Source organism: Aptenodytes forsteri, unplaced genomic scaffold (assembly GCF_000699145.1).
Source record: "Aptenodytes forsteri isolate BGI_AS27 unplaced genomic scaffold, ASM69914v1 Scaffold679, whole genome shotgun sequence".
NCBI classification, from domain to species: Eukaryota; Metazoa; Chordata; class Aves; order Sphenisciformes; family Spheniscidae; genus Aptenodytes; species Aptenodytes forsteri.
The window spans coordinates 2,099,392-2,117,124 of record NW_008795924.1 but is presented as its reverse complement, the minus strand read 5'-3'; the positions used below and the strand labels follow the sequence as shown (position 1 = coordinate 2,117,124).

The window sequence follows — 17,733 nt, the reverse complement described above, 5'->3', positions numbered from 1 at the left end:
ATAGACAACCCCCGAGGGGCTAAGAAAAAAACCCCCCCCCCCCCCCCCCACACTTGCTTTCACATAAACAACTGCAAGAGATTGGGAAGAAACAGTACTTTCCTTAAAGGTTTTCACATAAGCAAGCTTCTCCTGTCCTGTGACTGAACGATGATAATGAGAACATTTGACAGTCTGTTTGCTTTTTGGCTCTGACCTGTGCAGCCATATTAAAGATATCCTGTTTATAATAGCTGTGTCTTTCCACTGCATTGTTCAGCTGGAGGCAGCCCACATGGCTTTTCGTTTGTAAGTATTGTCCTCGGCTCCCCGTCCTTCCTTTCCCGCCAGCGTGAGGGAATTTCAGATGGATTCTCTGGCTCTGAGCAGCACCAGCTATGCTTGCCCCGTGTTCAGTAACTTTTTACCATGTAGTAATGAAGAGGGTGCTGTTTTAGCTGCTCTTTTTCTGTACTGAAACTACATGACTTTTAGTTTTAAGATGAATTTAAAAATGAAGCAAAAACCTTTTTTTTTTTTTTAAACATACAAATGTAAAATGGTAATCAAGTTAGATTGCAAAATGGTGTGCTGCTTTCCTTTGTGGTTATGAGCACTATGGCATTCTTGCTGGCTTCATGCATGCTATAATATGCAGCTTCATGCAGCTGTAATGCAGCTGATTCAGCTATATGCTCTGTGAGCCCACAGGCGTTCCTAGGATTACACATGTGGTTTTCTTGGTATCAGGTTAGACATGCTCTACAGCTCACTGACAGGCCTCTCTGCCTTTCAGCAGAGGGCCATGAGATGAGGCCTGGAGCATCATCTTTCTACCTGGAGAGCAAACAGCAAGTACACCCCTCTGCTCTGGCAGGGAAAGAAACCAGGGCTCGGGCTTTTTTTCCAAGAACCAGAAAACAGGTTCCTGAAACCTTCCAACTTAACTCTGAACCTTTTCTGAGTAAATGGAACAGAATGGTGTATTTTATATTTAGATTTAGCTACAAATTGTCTACCATTTTTATTTATTTTCTCTTTGTCAGAAAAAATAAAAAACCAAAAAACCCAAGCCCCAGGCATTATAAAACATCTTACAAATTTAATTGAATCTAGGTTGGATTGTGCACATAGTCCTTCTCATTATCTGTTCCTGCTTCTGGTACTTATTATGCTTGCTTCCCCCACCGCCCTTTTAATTTAAATTAGGTAATTGCTCTGAGGCTATAAGCTCTTATCTTCATCACAGGAAGTCCTAGTTTGCATTAATTACCTTGAATTGAAGCAGTGAGGCAACTGAGTTTTAACGGTCTTTAGGGTGAACTTGAGGCTGAACTGAAGTTGTCTTTGGTGGTGTTCTTAATCCATATTAAAATGTCCTTTTTTGCATTGTAAACATCTCATATGTTTAGATTTCATATGCTCAACAGAGGTCCTTGCACTCTGGTGCTCTTGATCTCTTGTTTGCTTGCTACCGTAGTATAAGTGATTTGAATGGAACAAATTGTTGATTCTTACGTGAAGTCTATACCAACTTGAAAATATCAAATCACTGTGCTGCATATGTAAACACCTCCATCCAGTAAACAGAATAATGGTTACATTCATCCTAACTGTTGTAGGATGCTTGGATTGATTCTATTAAATGGAGACAATAGGACTTTAAATCTTTGCTCAGTAGATCTTTGAATGTCTTTTTCAGGAAGCAAGAAGAAGGAAAAGGAAAGGCCAGAAATCTCCCCACCATCAGATTTTGAGCATACCATCCATGTTGGCTTTGATGCTGTTACTGGAGAGTTCACTGTAAGTATATCTGCCTCAGAGTTGCTCAGAAAACAGCTGTGGGTCAATGCTGTAGTGAAGCCATTGCAATGTTTTAGAATAAAGTGCGAGTTAGTCTTTGTTTTTATCAAAGAAATAATTTTACTGTGCATTTGTACAGCACGCAGAGTAATGAGACTGTGACCTGTTAGTATTTCTGCAGTGTAAATGTCAGATCTGATGCTTTGTGTCACCTGGGAGAGCCTTCCCTGAGAAACCCTCTTCAGTTTACTTTCATTAGTGGGTAACACTGGTTCTGTTGAGCGCTTTTGTATTCCCATTCCTTGCATCTGGCTTAATCACCTGAAAGAGGTGGTGTCATGTTGGCACAGTGATTTGTGTTGTGTCGCTTATGGACATATGGCTCCCCTTTAAAACCCCATCCTGCTTGTTCATGTGTTTAAGGCTGTGTGTGTTATGCTTTTTATAGAGGAAAGAAATTTGTTCTGCTTTTTAAAAATCTTTAAAATACTAGAAGGAATAGCCTATTTTTTCAGGGAATGCCAGAGCAATGGGCTCGGTTGCTTCAGACCTCAAATATCACGAAGCTAGAACAGAAGAAAAACCCCCAGGCGGTACTAGATGTGCTGAAATTCTACGACTCCAAAGACACAGCAAAACAGAAGTATCTGAGTTTTTCTGCTCCAGGTGAGATCCAAGTGTGTGCAAGACCTATTGAAGAGGAGCTGGGTATTTGGAACACAGTCTTCCTCTCTTTCAGAATAATAAATCAGATTCAAATGCTGAAAGAGCAAGCTACTTTTCAATGAGGAACAAATATTTGAAGATGGATTTAAAACTTACTGGAAACTGGCTTTGTCCAGTTATTTCCTGTTTTAAGTGGAGAGGGGAAGAAATGGAACCGGATAATTCAAAATTAACTTTAATGGGCTGTGTTTATGAAGCTGGGGCTCTGAGACTGTGATTAATTGGTTTCGTGCTGGAGACCTCGCTCCTCCTCTCTGTGGCTGAAACATCTATCTGTGAACTTGATGTTACCATGTGGTGACATCAAAGATGCAAAATAAGTTGTGGCTCCTAGATGGGGAGCTATGTGGGGGGGCTGAGAGAATGGCTGTCCTACCAACAGATGAAGTTTTACCTAGTTTTCTTCCAAATTATTTCTGAAAACAGCTTAGTAATAAGGCTTTGTAATATTTCATCCTTGATTCAAGATACCGCTAAGGGAACAGAAATATCCATTTGATCCTGATTTCACATCTCAGTAAGACAGAACACATAAGTGTGATGAGCAGTGCTCAACTTGGAAAACTGTGTGTGGGTACTCAGGTGAAGAGCAAGTTGGGAAATGAGTGGGTTTGCCTACCCTTAGAGGAGGATTTCAGAAACTTACAGCTTCCTTCTGCATGGTCTTACAGTGCAATACTGGTTTCTCTCATTTGTGACCATGAAACTTTGCTTTCTGAGAGATGAAAAAAAAAAATCTTCAAAGCAGTCTGTGTTCTTTACTCTGTAAAGTTCACTTTTTATTCTTTTTCTGATGATTTTATGTATTCTGCTATTTGTCCTATTTAGAAAAAGATGGTTTCCCTTCAGGAACACCAACGGTAAGTGTGTTTACTATTCTTTGTATCTTAGGCACATGCAAGTTCAGGTCTTCTGTATTTGTTATATACTGAATCTTGCTGTGTAAAACAAAATGAGAATTTTTTGTGTAACAAAAAAATAAACTGGGGGGTCAACAGAGCATATTTCACTGGAGCAATAGTATTTGAGTCTCGTAATAAAATGTAATAGGGCACTTAAACCACTCAACCTATCCTTTTCTTTTGACATCAGTAGGAATTCTTTTGCCTTCGTGTGTGTGGGGGGAAAAGCAAGTCTTTAACACTGTGGGGGAGACAATTTTTTTTTTTTTAACTTTGGTAAAAATGTAGACCAATGCCAAAGGTTCAGAACCATCAACAGCTGTGGCAGATGATGATGAAGATGATGAAGAAGCTCCTCCTCCTGTTATTGCCCCACGGCCAGATCACACAAAATCGGTGAGCAGCTGTAAAATTTACAGTGCAGACCTGCATTTCTCAGTATTGCAGAACTTTTTCTACTTCTGTTTTGTAGCAAAGTGTTATATTTGTGCAATGAGCTGTTTGTTGGCTTGTGTTGAAGGTATCCAGTTATGCTTATCCTTCAACCCAGCATGCAAGGACGAGGCTTTTTAGTCCTAAAAAATTATAGCTAGTTTCTGTAACTTTGCACAGTACAGTGGTACAAGTGTAGTGTATGTGATTTTCTTCATTTTATTTGATTGCAGTGTGATAGCCTCACCAAATATACTACCTAAACCCAAAACAATTCAAATTTAAGATTAGAAAGCTTATTCACTCACAAAGTCATCAGCATTACATGAAAAGTTAAATGCTTAAGAAGTTGTTCATTAAGTTTTAGTGTAGTCATCCTGAACTACACACCTTGTTAATAATGTCCCAGGGATCACACTTACTCCAGCTCATTCTTTTGACTGTGGTAGGTGTACATTTTGCTGCTCTGTTGCCCACTTATTCTTGCTCCAGGAGTGCAAATGTGAATTGTGTTTATTTGTCAAGTGATACTGCTTTATAATTGCCCACTCTGGGTATGTAGACATATAAAATGTGACAGGTCTACAGTGTGATATTTCTAGAGTAGCTGTGTATGTCTGTGAACAGCTCAGGAGGAAATTAAATAAAGTTCCAAAAAATCCCCTAGACTGGGGGCAACTGGGAAACTTCTGAGAGTTTCATGCTTCTTTTCATGGCGAAGCATGAATCTTTTTCCTTTAGATCTTAATAGTAGTTGATCTCACTATTAAAGAGTGATTTCTGTTCTGTTAACTAGCATGGGTTATAAAGGATAATCAGGTAGAAAACTCACAAAACGTCTGTCTGTGGAAGTTAATCTCCTAGCATCCACTCTGTTCAGGAGGTGCCTGGGTCTGTCTTTCAGAGGTCAGTATGGTTGCCAGCATCTTGACTTACTGGACTTTAATGTTTCTTAGGTCTAATTTCTGCCTCCAACCTGTTATGTAAATTGGTGCTTAGGGATCTTTGAAGAACTGTGATTGTTTTCACCTGAAGGTCAATGATTGCAAAGAAAATGCTCAGGTAAATGGTCTCTCTTAACAGATTTATACACGGTCTGTAATTGACCCCATCCCTGCACCAGCCAGTGACACTTCTGTTGACAGTGCGACGAAATCAGGTGATAAGCAGAAAAAGAAGACCAAAATGTCGGATGAAGAGATCATGGAAAAACTACGTAGGTGTTTTTTATTTCAGATAAACAAAGGCTTTAGGACTGGGGGAAGAATATTAAGTTTTTGCCCTCGTCCTTATTTTTTGTGTAACGGTTGTGTGAATACTGTGCTTGATTGGTTTTGTGTCAGGCAGTAGCTGAGAGAGCTGCATTCAGAAGTTTTGCCGATTTATATGCTTCAAAGCCCTATTGGGTAAAAAAAAAATTGTAGAACAGTTTTTCTGGATTGAAGTTCAGTTGTGATAATGTGATCTGCGTGCATAATACAACCCATAATAACACAAAATAGTTTCTGCTGTTGCTTGTTCCATAATCATCTTGAAGATAATTTTTCACCATATTAATGTTCCTGTGCTTAAGTCGAGAACTGACTAGTTTCTGGACTAGGCTAAGCTAATGGACTTGTCATAACCTCATACTGGGTTTTGCTACACAGAAGACTATAATTAAATTGAGATACTGGGGGAAATGGCATGATCTGTCTCGTTAAGAGTATAACCTAGCATAATGATTGTCTGAAGTTGGGCCATTTGGGACTAGAACTGAATCAGGAAGCTTTGGCTGTTCATGCATCAGCCTTTACTACTTGAGCTGACCCACTCTTGGAGGTATCTTGGCGAGGCCAGCCCTACTAAAGGGAGACAGCAGGATTGACTTTTTTATTTGTTTTTTTTTAGGCACTATTGTGAGCATAGGAGATCCCAAGAAAAAATACACCAGATATGAAAAAATCGGGCAGGGGTAAGTGTTCACCCCATCTTTTATTCCCAGTGAGCCAGTGTTAAAAGCAGTGTACTGTTCTCTACCTGATGCTATCGCGTAGCCACCACTTACTGAAGCAGGCAGAAATGTTGGCTGTATTAAGCAGTGATAAACAGATGGTGAAGGCTTTACACAGTGGTGGAAATTTTGAATTGTGTCTTTTAATGCGAAAGCGTAGCTCTAACTTCTCTGTGGGTCTATCTAGTCCTCTCCTTTCCCGGTAAGATGCGTTCATCTGTTTTGCAATATGACTGCTGAATAGCATGAGGGCACATCAGAATGCTTTCTGTGTACGAAGCTAACAATACTGCCTTGACTAAGTTATTCTTTTAGTGGTCCTCTGAATCCTTCTGAGAAAAAAGTATATACAAGTTCTAGCTTTTCCAGCTTTGATTATATATATGCCTAACTCCTACTGTATACTTTCCAAATAGGTCTGTGTGCGTTTGTGGGAGGGCTTCCCCTGGGGGAAAATGAAAAGTAATACCTACTACAGAAAGGTCTGCCCAGCTTATCTGATCATAGGAAGCAGCACAAGCTCTGGGGGCTTAGACATCCTGAATGCAGGAGGCATAGCTGGTGTCAGAAGAGAGCATATTTGTGATTTAGTTTGTTTTGTGTGAACTGACTGGCATTTCTATGATACCACTTACTTTTAATAGCCTTCTTTTTGATAAAGCTCTTGCAACGTCGAGAGCTGACACAATTTTGTGTTTGTGATTTGTCTGTTCACATGCATGTTTGTTACACAGAGAGATGCAACTGGCTGTAATGTTTTTCTTCACAGGGCTTCAGGTACGGTTTTCACAGCTATTGATGTGGCAACGGGGCAGGAGGTAAGATTTCTGTGTTCATTGCAATGAAAATACTTTTTCTGTATAAATGTTCTTCTGTAGGTGGCCAAAATGATTTGACAAGATTTCTTTCTGTGGCTCCCATCTCTGCTATCACCTCTCAGAAGAATGTTTGTCATAGTCATTTGTAACAGTGTGTGCCTTGTTCTGTAGTAATCAGATGATGAAAGCTAAAAATAGAGTTTTGTCTTTCCAGTGAAAAGCAGAGGGAGCGAGGTGTTCCAGAAATGGCTTTTGAAAACAGTTTATCCTTCAAGAATTGCGGGCAATGGTGTTGTGCGTTTTCAGAAATAAAACTTTGTTTAGTCTTTGCACGCTTGTTCTCTAGTCCTGCCTCAGTAGAGGTGATGGATGGGCCTATCTGTATGGAAACAGCTTGCCCCGTATGATTCTTTGTTCTAGTTAGAATGCTTTCTCCACATCCTGCTCTTTTCTTTTACTCCTTGATGTCTCCAAACTCACCTGGTGAAGTTGATGACATCAGCAATACTCTGCATGCTTGTCATCCAGTGGTCATCTCTGGTTCCTGGGACTAAAATTTTAGAAATTATTTGCTTCTCTTTAAATTCAGATTTCCTTAATTTTCCTTTAAATGTCCAGAAGTAGCCATTCCTTAGGTCACTGATAAGTAATTGCCATTTCAACAGTAACCACATTTACCAGTACTGTAGTGGAGTACCACATCTTGATAAAACATAAGCCTTTCAATCATCTCAATATGTTGTCTCTTAATTTGCTTTCTACATACTGCAGTACTTCGTGTCCTCTTACTGACTGCAGAGTAAATTTTGTAGTCCAGTTCCTTTCTTAGACCTCCTCTGCATCTTGCCAGGCAGGTGGGCTAACAGTTGATTGCTTGCAGTCTTCACACATTAAACGGATGCAGTACTCTGGCTTCCTCAGTGCTTAATGTCTGAGGATAGAATTGGGTCTGTTCAGTGGTAAGAAGAGAAGGCCAAAGGAGGATTTTACTGCTGTTTTCAGCACCCTAATGGGAAGGTGTAGAGAATATGGGGCTAGACTCCTCTTAGAGCTACCCAATGGCAGGACAAGAGGTAACAGACAAAAAATGCCATAAGGGAAATTCTGGTTAGATATTAGAAATTTTTTCCCCTCACAGTCAGGATGATCAAACATGGGACAGGAGCCCAGAAAGGTTGTGGAATATCTGCTCATTGAGATCTCCATTCAAAACTCAGTTGCACAAAACCCTCAGCAACCTGTTCCACGTTGGCTGTACTTTAAGCAAGGGATTGGACCGGATGACCTCCAGAGGCCCCCTCCAGTCTTAGTTATTTTGTGATTCTGTGCCCTTTTAATGCCCTTGGCAATATGATAACACTTGTTTCTACAGGATTATATTGGTTCTTGTGTTTGGTTTTGGACTCATGGGTAGGTTATCTTGTAAAACTCCGAACTGCCTCCTCAAAGTGTAGCTAACATAACTGGGACAATTCTCCATTTTAAAGTCTGGAATACTTGTCCTGGTTAGCTTATTTCCTGGACAAGATAGATCTTTATCTTCCCTTCTCTCTCTGGGATAGTTCATTGGCTTAATTGCTTTGAGAGGAATTCCTTCTGTCTCCCAGCATTCCTTATACCCAAACACTAATTTGGTCAGAATATAGAAAAACAAATTGCCTTGCCTTGCTTTGGAAGGCCTATACTTTCTCTCTTAGTTGCTACGCAATTCTCTTCTGCTTTAGGCCTGTTCATATGAAATTGGGCAAGTATCTTTTTACCTCCTGAATGTTTCCTTTGCTGTCTGTTCTGGCCTTTGTTATTGTTTGTGGATCTTTTCAGCTGCAAGAGGATGATACTGGCTATGGGTGCACGTTGTATGCTCATCAAGTTGCATTCTTTTAAGTTGTATGCTAATAAATAAATAACTTGCCAGCTGCAAGCTGTGCTAAACTCCTTTAATCCAGTTACAGAATTTCTTCTAACTTTTCATTGTATTAAGAATGACTGAAAGGTTTTGATACTCAGGTTTGAGTGATTGCTGGTTTATTTTGTCCCGTTCAGGTTGCTATTAAACAGATAAACCTGCAGAAACAGCCCAAGAAGGAGTTGATTATTAATGAGATCTTGGTAATGAAGGAGCTAAAGAACCCCAACATAGTCAACTTCCTGGACAGGTAAATGTAGACAGCTGGCTGATTCCTTCATGCCCAAGGGTTTCAAGAGTTTATAACTTGATGTACTTAAACAGACCCGGGCTTCCTGTACCTAAGGGTCTTATAAGCAAATGAGACTGTATTTCGACTGTCATCTAAAAAAAAAAGAAAAAAAGTAATCTGTTATAGGGAATGGTCTTGATGATTCAGTAAGAAGGCTTCTTCTGTCATGAATGCAGTGCTATATGTAGTTGGAGATCAGTGGTGGACAACAGCACACCTGGAGCAATGCACAGTTGTGCATGAGATATGTAGGGTGTTATCCTGCCTGTTTAGGCAGTAAGAAGCATGCAGCTTTTATTGTCAGCATTTACATTTCAGGCTACCTTCCAGAGATTAACTTTCTTTACTGTTTGTCTTGAAGTGCTTATGAATCATTTCATTTACCAGCTCTTATCAGTAATTTTTCAGTTCTCAATCTCTTGATGGCAAACGGGCATGCTTTTTGCTTTCTGTTTGTAGTTACCTCGTAGGAGATGAATTGTTTGTGGTGATGGAGTATCTAGCTGGAGGCTCACTAACAGATGTGGTCACAGAAACATGTATGGATGAAGCACAGATTGCTGCTGTTTGCAGAGAGGTGAGTATTATAGTTAATGGGTAGAGGAATGAAGATGCACTCTATTCCCCTAGGTTTTATGGTACACTTAGGTTAGGACTAATTGCAACAATTGATGTTGGAGCCATTGAGTTAGGAAGAATGAATGATACTGAGAGCAGAAATCAATATTAAAATTACAGAAAATAACAAAATGAGTTTAACTCAGAAAATTGGGGGTTTGCAAGTTGTAACACAAAAAAGCTATGGCAGTTTTTGAGCTGGGTGTTTGGGAATGTTAGGTGATGGAGCAAATAAAGAATTTGGGTTTGGTACCTGGGTTGCCTAGTCCTGCTGACAATGTTAACAGAAAGATACTAATAATGTGGACTCAAGTTCAAGGAAGAGCAATGGAGGAGTTTAGCAGCTGGAAAGAATGTCTTTTTTAACTTTGACTGACGAAGAATATTCAAAGGCACCGAAAAGAAAACTGAGTATTCATATATAGGTAATGTAGAAAGTAGAGATGTGAACATATTTAAAAAAAAGAAAAAAGCCTGAAAGCTTTGGAGTGTTTTCCAGAAGGAAGAAGGGGAACTGTGTTTGCTTAGAGTGTGAAAGTGCATCTGATGAAACGGGAATACTTTATTAAGAAACATGTACTAAAATAAAGATGAATTTGATGCAGACTATCCCTTCTCATTTTAGATGTTTTCATAGTGTGTGAAATCTATAGTTCTGTGACAGTTAAGCTTTCTTTATTGATTTCTCAGAAAAATAATTCTTCAGAAGATTGTAGCTGGAATAATTTTAAGACTGCAGTAAGATTTCAAATGGAAGAGTTAAAAATAGCTGATGTCACAACTTATCAGTGGTTTCTGCCCTGAGTCAGAGTGCCAGCATCCAGCTCAGTCTTGATTTATTATGGCAGAAGGAGAAGTAATTGTATTATCTGCTGTGCAGGAGAAACTTAGGCTTTTAAAAACCCCATTTGACTACATCAACATGACATCTGCTTTTGATGACTCACAGAAAGGGAGGGGATGGAAAGCAAACTTGTACATTAACGTGTATGGACAGGTAATGGTTTCCTGAGAAACCAGAGCTAGAAGCAGAGAACCGAAAGTAACTATTTACTGTAACAGTAACTAACTTTTCTGAGGAAAAAGTCTAATATTGAACTATTGTACTTCATCAAAACTCTGCTGCCCAGTATGTTAGATATGCTTCATTCTGCAAATCAGTGCCACTTTGCTAAAGCAAAGACAGACACAAAAAACTCACTGGGGACTACATCCATGCCAAGTTGCAAATGGTAAATGTTCTGCTTATATTAAAAGAGAAAAATCTTACAACTTTTTTTGTCTTTTATTGTCAAATAGCAAAAGTAAATTCCACTATGTTTTTAGGCAAAAACTTAGTGTGGAAGGTTTTAATCTATAAACAATGCAAAAACAGTATTAGTGACTTTCATAATGAAGATGTTTTACAGCCTTCACTGTAGGAGAAGTTGCATGCATGTTGAGAATGAAGCTTCACCAATTCCTCTTGGTGAGACTTCAGGCTAAAAAGCTCTCACTTAATCCTTTATGGTTCCTCTGTAGAATTTGTGGGATGTACTAAATTAACATCTGGGATTTTTGAGAGCATTTTGGGTGATGACTGGGTGATGAGGAGTTTAATTTATGGGTTTGTTAAGATAGCAGAGAAACTCCATGGTTAAATGATTTTTGACCTCATGAGATCTGGAGAGTATTTTTTAGCACAAGAGCTTCCTCTGCTGGTTATTTTAAATAATATTTTTGCACTCAGCACTGGCTGAGGGTGTAAGCATTGCTTTTGAATTTGTGTTCACATACGCAAATTGTGTTTCCATATGCTGAATATTGTTTTTTCTCCCATGCAGTGCTTGCAAGCACTCGAGTTCCTACATGCCAACCAGGTCATCCACAGAGACATTAAGAGTGACAACGTGCTGTTAGGAATGGATGGATCAGTTAAACTAAGTGAGTACCAGACAATTGTTTCAATGTTCTGTTTTCCCCTTCCCAGTAAACTTTGACTCGGAGAGTGTAAATCGGTAGAAGGAGAGTTGGCAGGGAAATTCGATGTGAATTTTTATTGACTGTGAGTAATAGACATTCATTCTGTGTTATAAAATGTATAACTTGCAAGTAGCAGGTATTGAAATTCTGAGGGCCTTAAGACTAAGGCTGTGAATGTGTTAGGCCAGAAGGATGTTGAAGCAAAGCTGTTGCCACATGAATACATTGGTAAATATGAAGTAACTGGCACCATAAAGTGAAGCAAAGATGCGAATGATTGCAAGAGAAAAGTTGCAGCTAACTGCAGTTGCTTTGTTAGTCTCTTCAGGTTGTCATGCCTTGCTTTTAATGTTTTGCCCTTTTCATTAGAAGGTCACTAACAAGAAAACTGTACATTATTAACCATTTATATTGCAGTCTAGTCTTATGCTGCGCCTGTACTGGGTCTCCTTTTCTTGGACTGAAAGTGTAACACACTTTCATTAATATAATCGTGAAATGACAAAAGAAACTACTTGCTTTTCAGGTAATTGTTATGCATGCATGGACTTGTGTACAGTAAGTCAGTTTCTGGTGTGTGTAAGCGCGTGTGGCAATAAAAAAATGTGAAACCACTTGAAGAAGCTGTCAGGACTGTTGAGAGAAAGGTGCATTATCTGACTTCTTGGTATGTAGGAATGTGCAAAGCATAAAGTGACCAAAGAGTTAAGGGATGGTGTTTTTACAGTTGGGTAGGAATTTGAAATGCCATGAAAATCTATCTCAGCAATATTCCTTAGTCTAGATGGTTTGCAGTCTCATATTGTTTATGAGATGGAGTGTGAAGAAAGATTACGAGCAACCTGATCTGCTTACCAGCATTGTTGGATGGACTGCTTGCTTGCATAGGAGGTTTTATTTTTTTTAAGGGTGTGATGTGTTTGTGCACAAACTGTGTGGATTCAGAGGCTGAAGATAAGTGAATAGTTACAGTAGAGGATGTGGCTGAGAAGAGTTACCTGGAGAAGGCTCAAAAATGCAAGAGCTGTCAAAGCAAAGCAGAGTAGCAAAAGGACAAGGTTAGCACCCTATGTAAAGAAGCATCGGCCCCAGGAGATTGGGGGAAGATGAGGAGGAAGGAGAGACAGGAGAAAACAGGAGTCAGCTGTAAAAATGTCCTATATGAAGGGGAGGTATTGTAATCAGTGTTGAGACTAGCTCTTCTTTGGCTGTGTGATTATAGAGCTTCTAGCACTTGTTTAGGGTGGAGGGTGGAAACAGTTGCACCTTCTTTTCAAGCTCTTCCCCTTCTCTGGGGGAGTCTGGCTTCTGGGAGACTGGTGACAGGAGAAGTAAGAGATAGCAGTCTGCCTGTCACCACTACGTACCTACACACACTACTAGTTGATGAAACTGGGTTCTACATCCTGCCTGTCTTTTTTCTCTCCTTGCTGGTGGCATGGTGCTGGTAGGTCAGGACACACACATTGCTGCTGCTTCTCTGGTGTGTTCCTTGAAATAAGCTGTGCTTTGAGTTGAGTGTGACACCTTGATAAAGGCCAAAAAGTGCTGGTGAGGAACTCAGTGACTCTGATAGGTTTGATTTTTTTGTTTGTTTTTGATTTTTTAGAGATAGCAGTCTGCCTGTCACCACTACGTACCTACACACACTACTAGTTGATGAAACTGGGTTCTACATCCTGCCTGTCTTTTTTCTCTCCTTGCTGGTGGCATGGTGCTGGTAGGTCAGGACACACACATTGCTGCTGCTTCTCTGGTGTGTTCCTTGAAATAAGCTGTGCTTTGAGTTGAGTGTGACACCTTGATAAAGGCCAAAAAGTGCTGGTGAGGAACTCAGTGACTCTGATAGGTTTGATTTTTTTTGTTTGTTTTTGATTTTTTAAGGCAGCATTTTGACCATCAGGGTGGGAGTAGTTCTTTTTTTAAATTGTCCTCTTGGTACAACTTAGCACTTTCATGACTGGCTCTTTTGTTAGCACTGCTTGGCATAACACTTTCAAAATTGACTCGAAATTTTAAATTCTCTCTCTCTCTCTCTTTTTTTCTCTCTCAAACTTAGTGTCAATGATAAGGTAATATCTGTCTCCTGCCTTAACTGTGTTCTTATTGATGCTTTACATGCCTGGGAAGTGGGAGTGCTGCAGCTGGATAAAGTAACATGATGGAACATGCATTGCTGCTGCACCTGAAGGCTATAGGAATAGGTGACTTTTCTCGTTTTCTTGAGTGTGGTTGTTTCTCTTTGGTAGTTACCTTGTGGAAAGGTTTGTTTGTCCAGGTTCCTTCTGCTGAGTGGGGTAGCACTTATCTGAAGCCTTGTTTCCATGTCTCTGTCAGCTGTAGTACCTGTATTTGATGGCCAAATTGCTGTGGAATGTTGAACTCGATAGCTGCACAAATAAAATCTGTTTAGCAGGGCAGAAGCTGTGATTTGTGGATTTGTTTTTTCTAGTTCAGGCTGTATAACATACCATGTGCAGAACATTTGCCTTCTGTGTTCTGCTTGATTACTTTTTTTGGCTGTTACCAGTCTAGGATTCTTGAAAGAAGGACTGGGCAAAGTACTGTTCTTCTACAGGGTAATATCTGTGTCCCTTTTCCAGAGGACAAAAAGCCTTATCTTCATTCCACAGAATTCTGCCCTGCTTAAACACTTTCAGGTTTGTATCTATCTTGCACGTTGGATTTTGTAGTATGGAGAATGGGGGGGGGGGGGGGAGGGGACACCCCCCCCCAAGTCCCTCTCAATTGTAGAGGAGTAAAATATATGTGTAGTAATAGAGAAGTCTTCTAGGAAGCCCACTTACTTGGGGTGCACCAATTTAACTTTTTAAAATTCTGTTATCCTACAGCCGACTTTGGTTTCTGTGCTCAGATCACCCCAGAGCAGAGCAAGCGCAGCACTATGGTTGGAACTCCTTACTGGATGGCTCCTGAAGTGGTCACACGGAAAGCATACGGCCCTAAGGTGGATATCTGGTCTCTGGGCATCATGGCTATTGAGATGGTGGAAGGAGAGCCCCCATACCTCAACGAAAACCCCCTGAGGGTAAGAAGCCCAGATGTGGCTAGAACTGTTTGCGGGCGTTTACCATATGAACGTTTTCAGTAATTGTTCATTAATAGTATCTACATTAAAAAGAAAATGAAACGAAAAAACCAACAAGCTTCAATAGTGCAAGAAAATTCCTCCAAAAGGAAGACAGCTGTCTTGAATTTGCATTCAGCCCTACCCTGAATATTTCTGTTTAGAAGATGAGTACCTGCTTGTAACTAAAACATTGGCCTTTGAACTCAGTCTTCTGTGATAGTTTAGGGAAAGTAAATCCATTAGGTTATGAAAAATGCTGCTTGTGTCAGAACCTGATATTTTCTTTGTCAAGGTATGTATCTGGTGCCAAAAGATTTTGAAGGTTATTTTGCTACTAGCAAGAAAAGGTCATGACTGCCTATAATTGTGGCATTTTTACAGTTTTTCATCTCATCAGGGAGAGGAGAAATAGGCTGCAGAGCCCTTTCTCATCTAGACTAAGGGATTGCCACTAGGCAGGTCCGTTTGGCTTCTTTTAAAGATGTGGCTTGGTTATACAATATTCCTCATTTTACAGGCTTTATATTTGATAGCAACTAATGGCACACCAGAGCTGCAGAACCCCGAGAAACTGTCCCCAATATTCCGGGATTTCTTGAACCGATGTTTGGAAATGGATGTAGAGAAAAGAGGATCAGCCAAAGAATTGCTGCAGGTGAGAGTCAGCTTCTTCTCACAGTCTGAGATACAGAAGCCACGAGTAAGGTCAGCCTGTGATAAACTGCACTGTAGACTGGCATCCTCTTTTTTTGTGTTTTCTTCTGAGGACTCTAGTGGGGAGCAGTTGGTAAGAACTACAGTCATCAAAGATTGTAATATGTACTCTGAAGTCTTTCCATCGGTAATCTGTGCCTTCATTCTGCCACTGCTAAAGCATCCAGCAATTTATAAACTTACTGTAATAGAGCCATTGAAGTGAGCAGAGTGGGACTGAGAGATGATGTTTGAGCAGGAAACTTCTTTGTAGTGAATTACTGGAAAAGGAAAGGCCTAGGCTTTTTTGGGATGAGGAGGAATGATTATCAGGCTTGAGGTGCTCTGGATCTGTCCCTTCAGGAGCTGGGCATTGATAGCATTTGCATTGCTTTTCATATCTCGGAATGAAAAGGGCTGTGTAGATATATGGCTTTTACTGGCTTTTTAAACCTTTTCTTTCACTAATTTACTGTGTTTCTTTCTTCCTGGCAGCATCCCTTCTTGAAACTGGCCAAACCTCTGTCTAGTTTGACGCCACTGATCTTGGCAGCCAAAGAAGCAATGAAGAGTAACCGCTAACATTACTGCCACAGCCTTCATTCTTTTTTTTTTTGTTTGTATTTTACAAATCTTTATAATATATGAAATTGTTACACTTCTGGGGGGAGGGAAGGGATTTTGAGGTGGGGGGGAAACGTCTGCAAAAGGGAAGAAACTCTCATCCAGAAGACACCCAAAATAAATGGTGGTGACTCTAGTGATCCCTGTCTGGGTTCCAGAAGGAACTGAGGACTGAATTACTGGCCTTTTTTTTTTTTTTCTTCTTTTTTTCTTCTTTTCAGACAGCCCAGAAAAGCCACTTACTGTGCCCGGGTTTTTAAGGGTTTTTAACAACTTTGCTTTAACAGCTCCCATTCATTGTACCCTTCTGGGTACTTTCGATACTTGAATGACAGATTCAAGCTTTCAGAGAGCAGTATTAATTTTACCTGCTGATCTCTTTCACTCTCCTCTTCCTTCCCTCTACCTGTTTACTTTTAAATCACTCTAGTAAGCTTCCATATGACTAGATTCACGGCAAGTGTGACAAATGTGAAGGTACATCTTGCCCGTCATTTCTTTTACGGATTAGCTGTTACTGTACTGTAGAATTGACAACTTGGCTACTTAAGAAATCGTAATGTATTGAGATGTTTTTTGCTTTTTAAGATTAATATGGAGAGAGGGGGAAGAGAAGTATGCATCTGTTTCTCATATGCCTGTGCTCTGTGGACTTTTAATCAAAGATGTGGCCTCTTTGTAGAAACTTAATGATTGCTCAAGTCTTTGGATGTCAGTTTATGGATTTGTAGGTAGGGGTCAGATACTTTATTTATGATCAAATGATCAGCTATAGTCAGGGCAAGAAAAAAATTCCAGCTGTCTTCCTGTCTGCTCTTTTTTTCCCATTAGACTTGCTGGCCAGAAGCTTAAGGGATAATGTGCTTGGTGTGGTGGGTGGTTCAAAAACATGTATTGTATCTGTGCTCTGACTCGGGCTTTAGAAGTTATGCTGGTGCCTTTGACTTTTTTATTTTACATTTCCCTTCTTTGTATCAAATACATTTTTGTATATGTTGTAATTTTTTTCCCCAAGCAAATAATGCATCAACCTATGGAGTTGTCAGAATTTTTTCTGATTTTGTATGTGCTCCATTTGTACTAATGAAATCAGAAGAACAAATAATCAGATCTGAGGACACTGAAGATTCAGGATTTTTTAGATATGATTCAAACAGAAGATTATGAATGCCTGGAAATGCCAAAGCACTGTTCTGAGAAGACGAAGGCTGAGAGGGGAGAACAGTGCCATCAGACATTCATGGGGCTTATTTGACCGGCTAGTTCGAGGCTGAGGAGCCATGATGAGTCACACTGATCCTCTCTCAGTAAAGACGTTGGACCAGCTAGAATGGCTGAGGTTAAACATTCAATGCAAGAAAAAGTGCCTCCCTCTGAAGGACAGTGAGCAACTTGAGCGGTTGAGTTCTTGGGGTGTTACCAGGGGCAAGTATAGAAGAGCCTGTGCCCCGGCTTCTTCTAGTGCTACAGTCTATGCATTTCAACTTCCCCAGCAGTTTAACGAAGAGCCAACTCTAGTTACAATGTGCCAAATGATTCTGTGAAAGAATAACCATTACTTCAGTGGGATTTTATTGCATTCCCAGTGGGGCAGGACTTGGGACGGATAGGGTTATGGCTGGGTATGGACGGAGGACCCTGAATAAAAATTTTTTGCACGCTTTTACAAACATTGCTAGCAGAAGATAGAAGTAATTTTCACATGATTTCTGTATTTGTATAGCGATAGAGCTAACTATGTTTTGGGGACTGGTAGCCAAGGTATGACAAAACCAACTTCCAACTGAGAGCAGCTGGCCAGAACGGTGGAGGCTATTTGTGTTGCTGATGGGAGGGGAAGCAGGGCTAGGGTCTCCCAGCATCTGCTGCGACTCACTAGCTTCTAGGAATTGGC

General features: G+C 40.2%; 1 protein-coding gene across 1 annotated transcript in view; it reads left to right on the top strand.

The window, feature by feature from the left end:
* The window catches only part of PAK2 (p21 (RAC1) activated kinase 2), a 20,982-nt gene extending 5,109 nt beyond the window's left edge, over positions 1-15,873 (top strand). Inside the window, exons 2-14 of the mRNA XM_009284981.2 lie at positions 1,682-1,782; positions 2,298-2,448; positions 3,337-3,368; positions 3,699-3,806; positions 4,926-5,058; positions 5,733-5,796; positions 6,605-6,653; positions 8,697-8,809; positions 9,311-9,428; positions 11,293-11,392; positions 14,284-14,480; positions 15,040-15,177; positions 15,711-15,873. Of these exons, the coding sequence (XP_009283256.1) occupies positions 1,682-1,782; positions 2,298-2,448; positions 3,337-3,368; positions 3,699-3,806; positions 4,926-5,058; positions 5,733-5,796; positions 6,605-6,653; positions 8,697-8,809; positions 9,311-9,428; positions 11,293-11,392; positions 14,284-14,480; positions 15,040-15,177; positions 15,711-15,797 (1,391 nt within the window). The 3' untranslated portion in view covers positions 15,798-15,873. The remainder of the gene's footprint in view (positions 1-1,681; positions 1,783-2,297; positions 2,449-3,336; positions 3,369-3,698; positions 3,807-4,925; positions 5,059-5,732; positions 5,797-6,604; positions 6,654-8,696; positions 8,810-9,310; positions 9,429-11,292; positions 11,393-14,283; positions 14,481-15,039; positions 15,178-15,710) is intronic.
* The last annotated feature ends 1,860 nt before the right edge of the window (positions 15,874-17,733 follow it).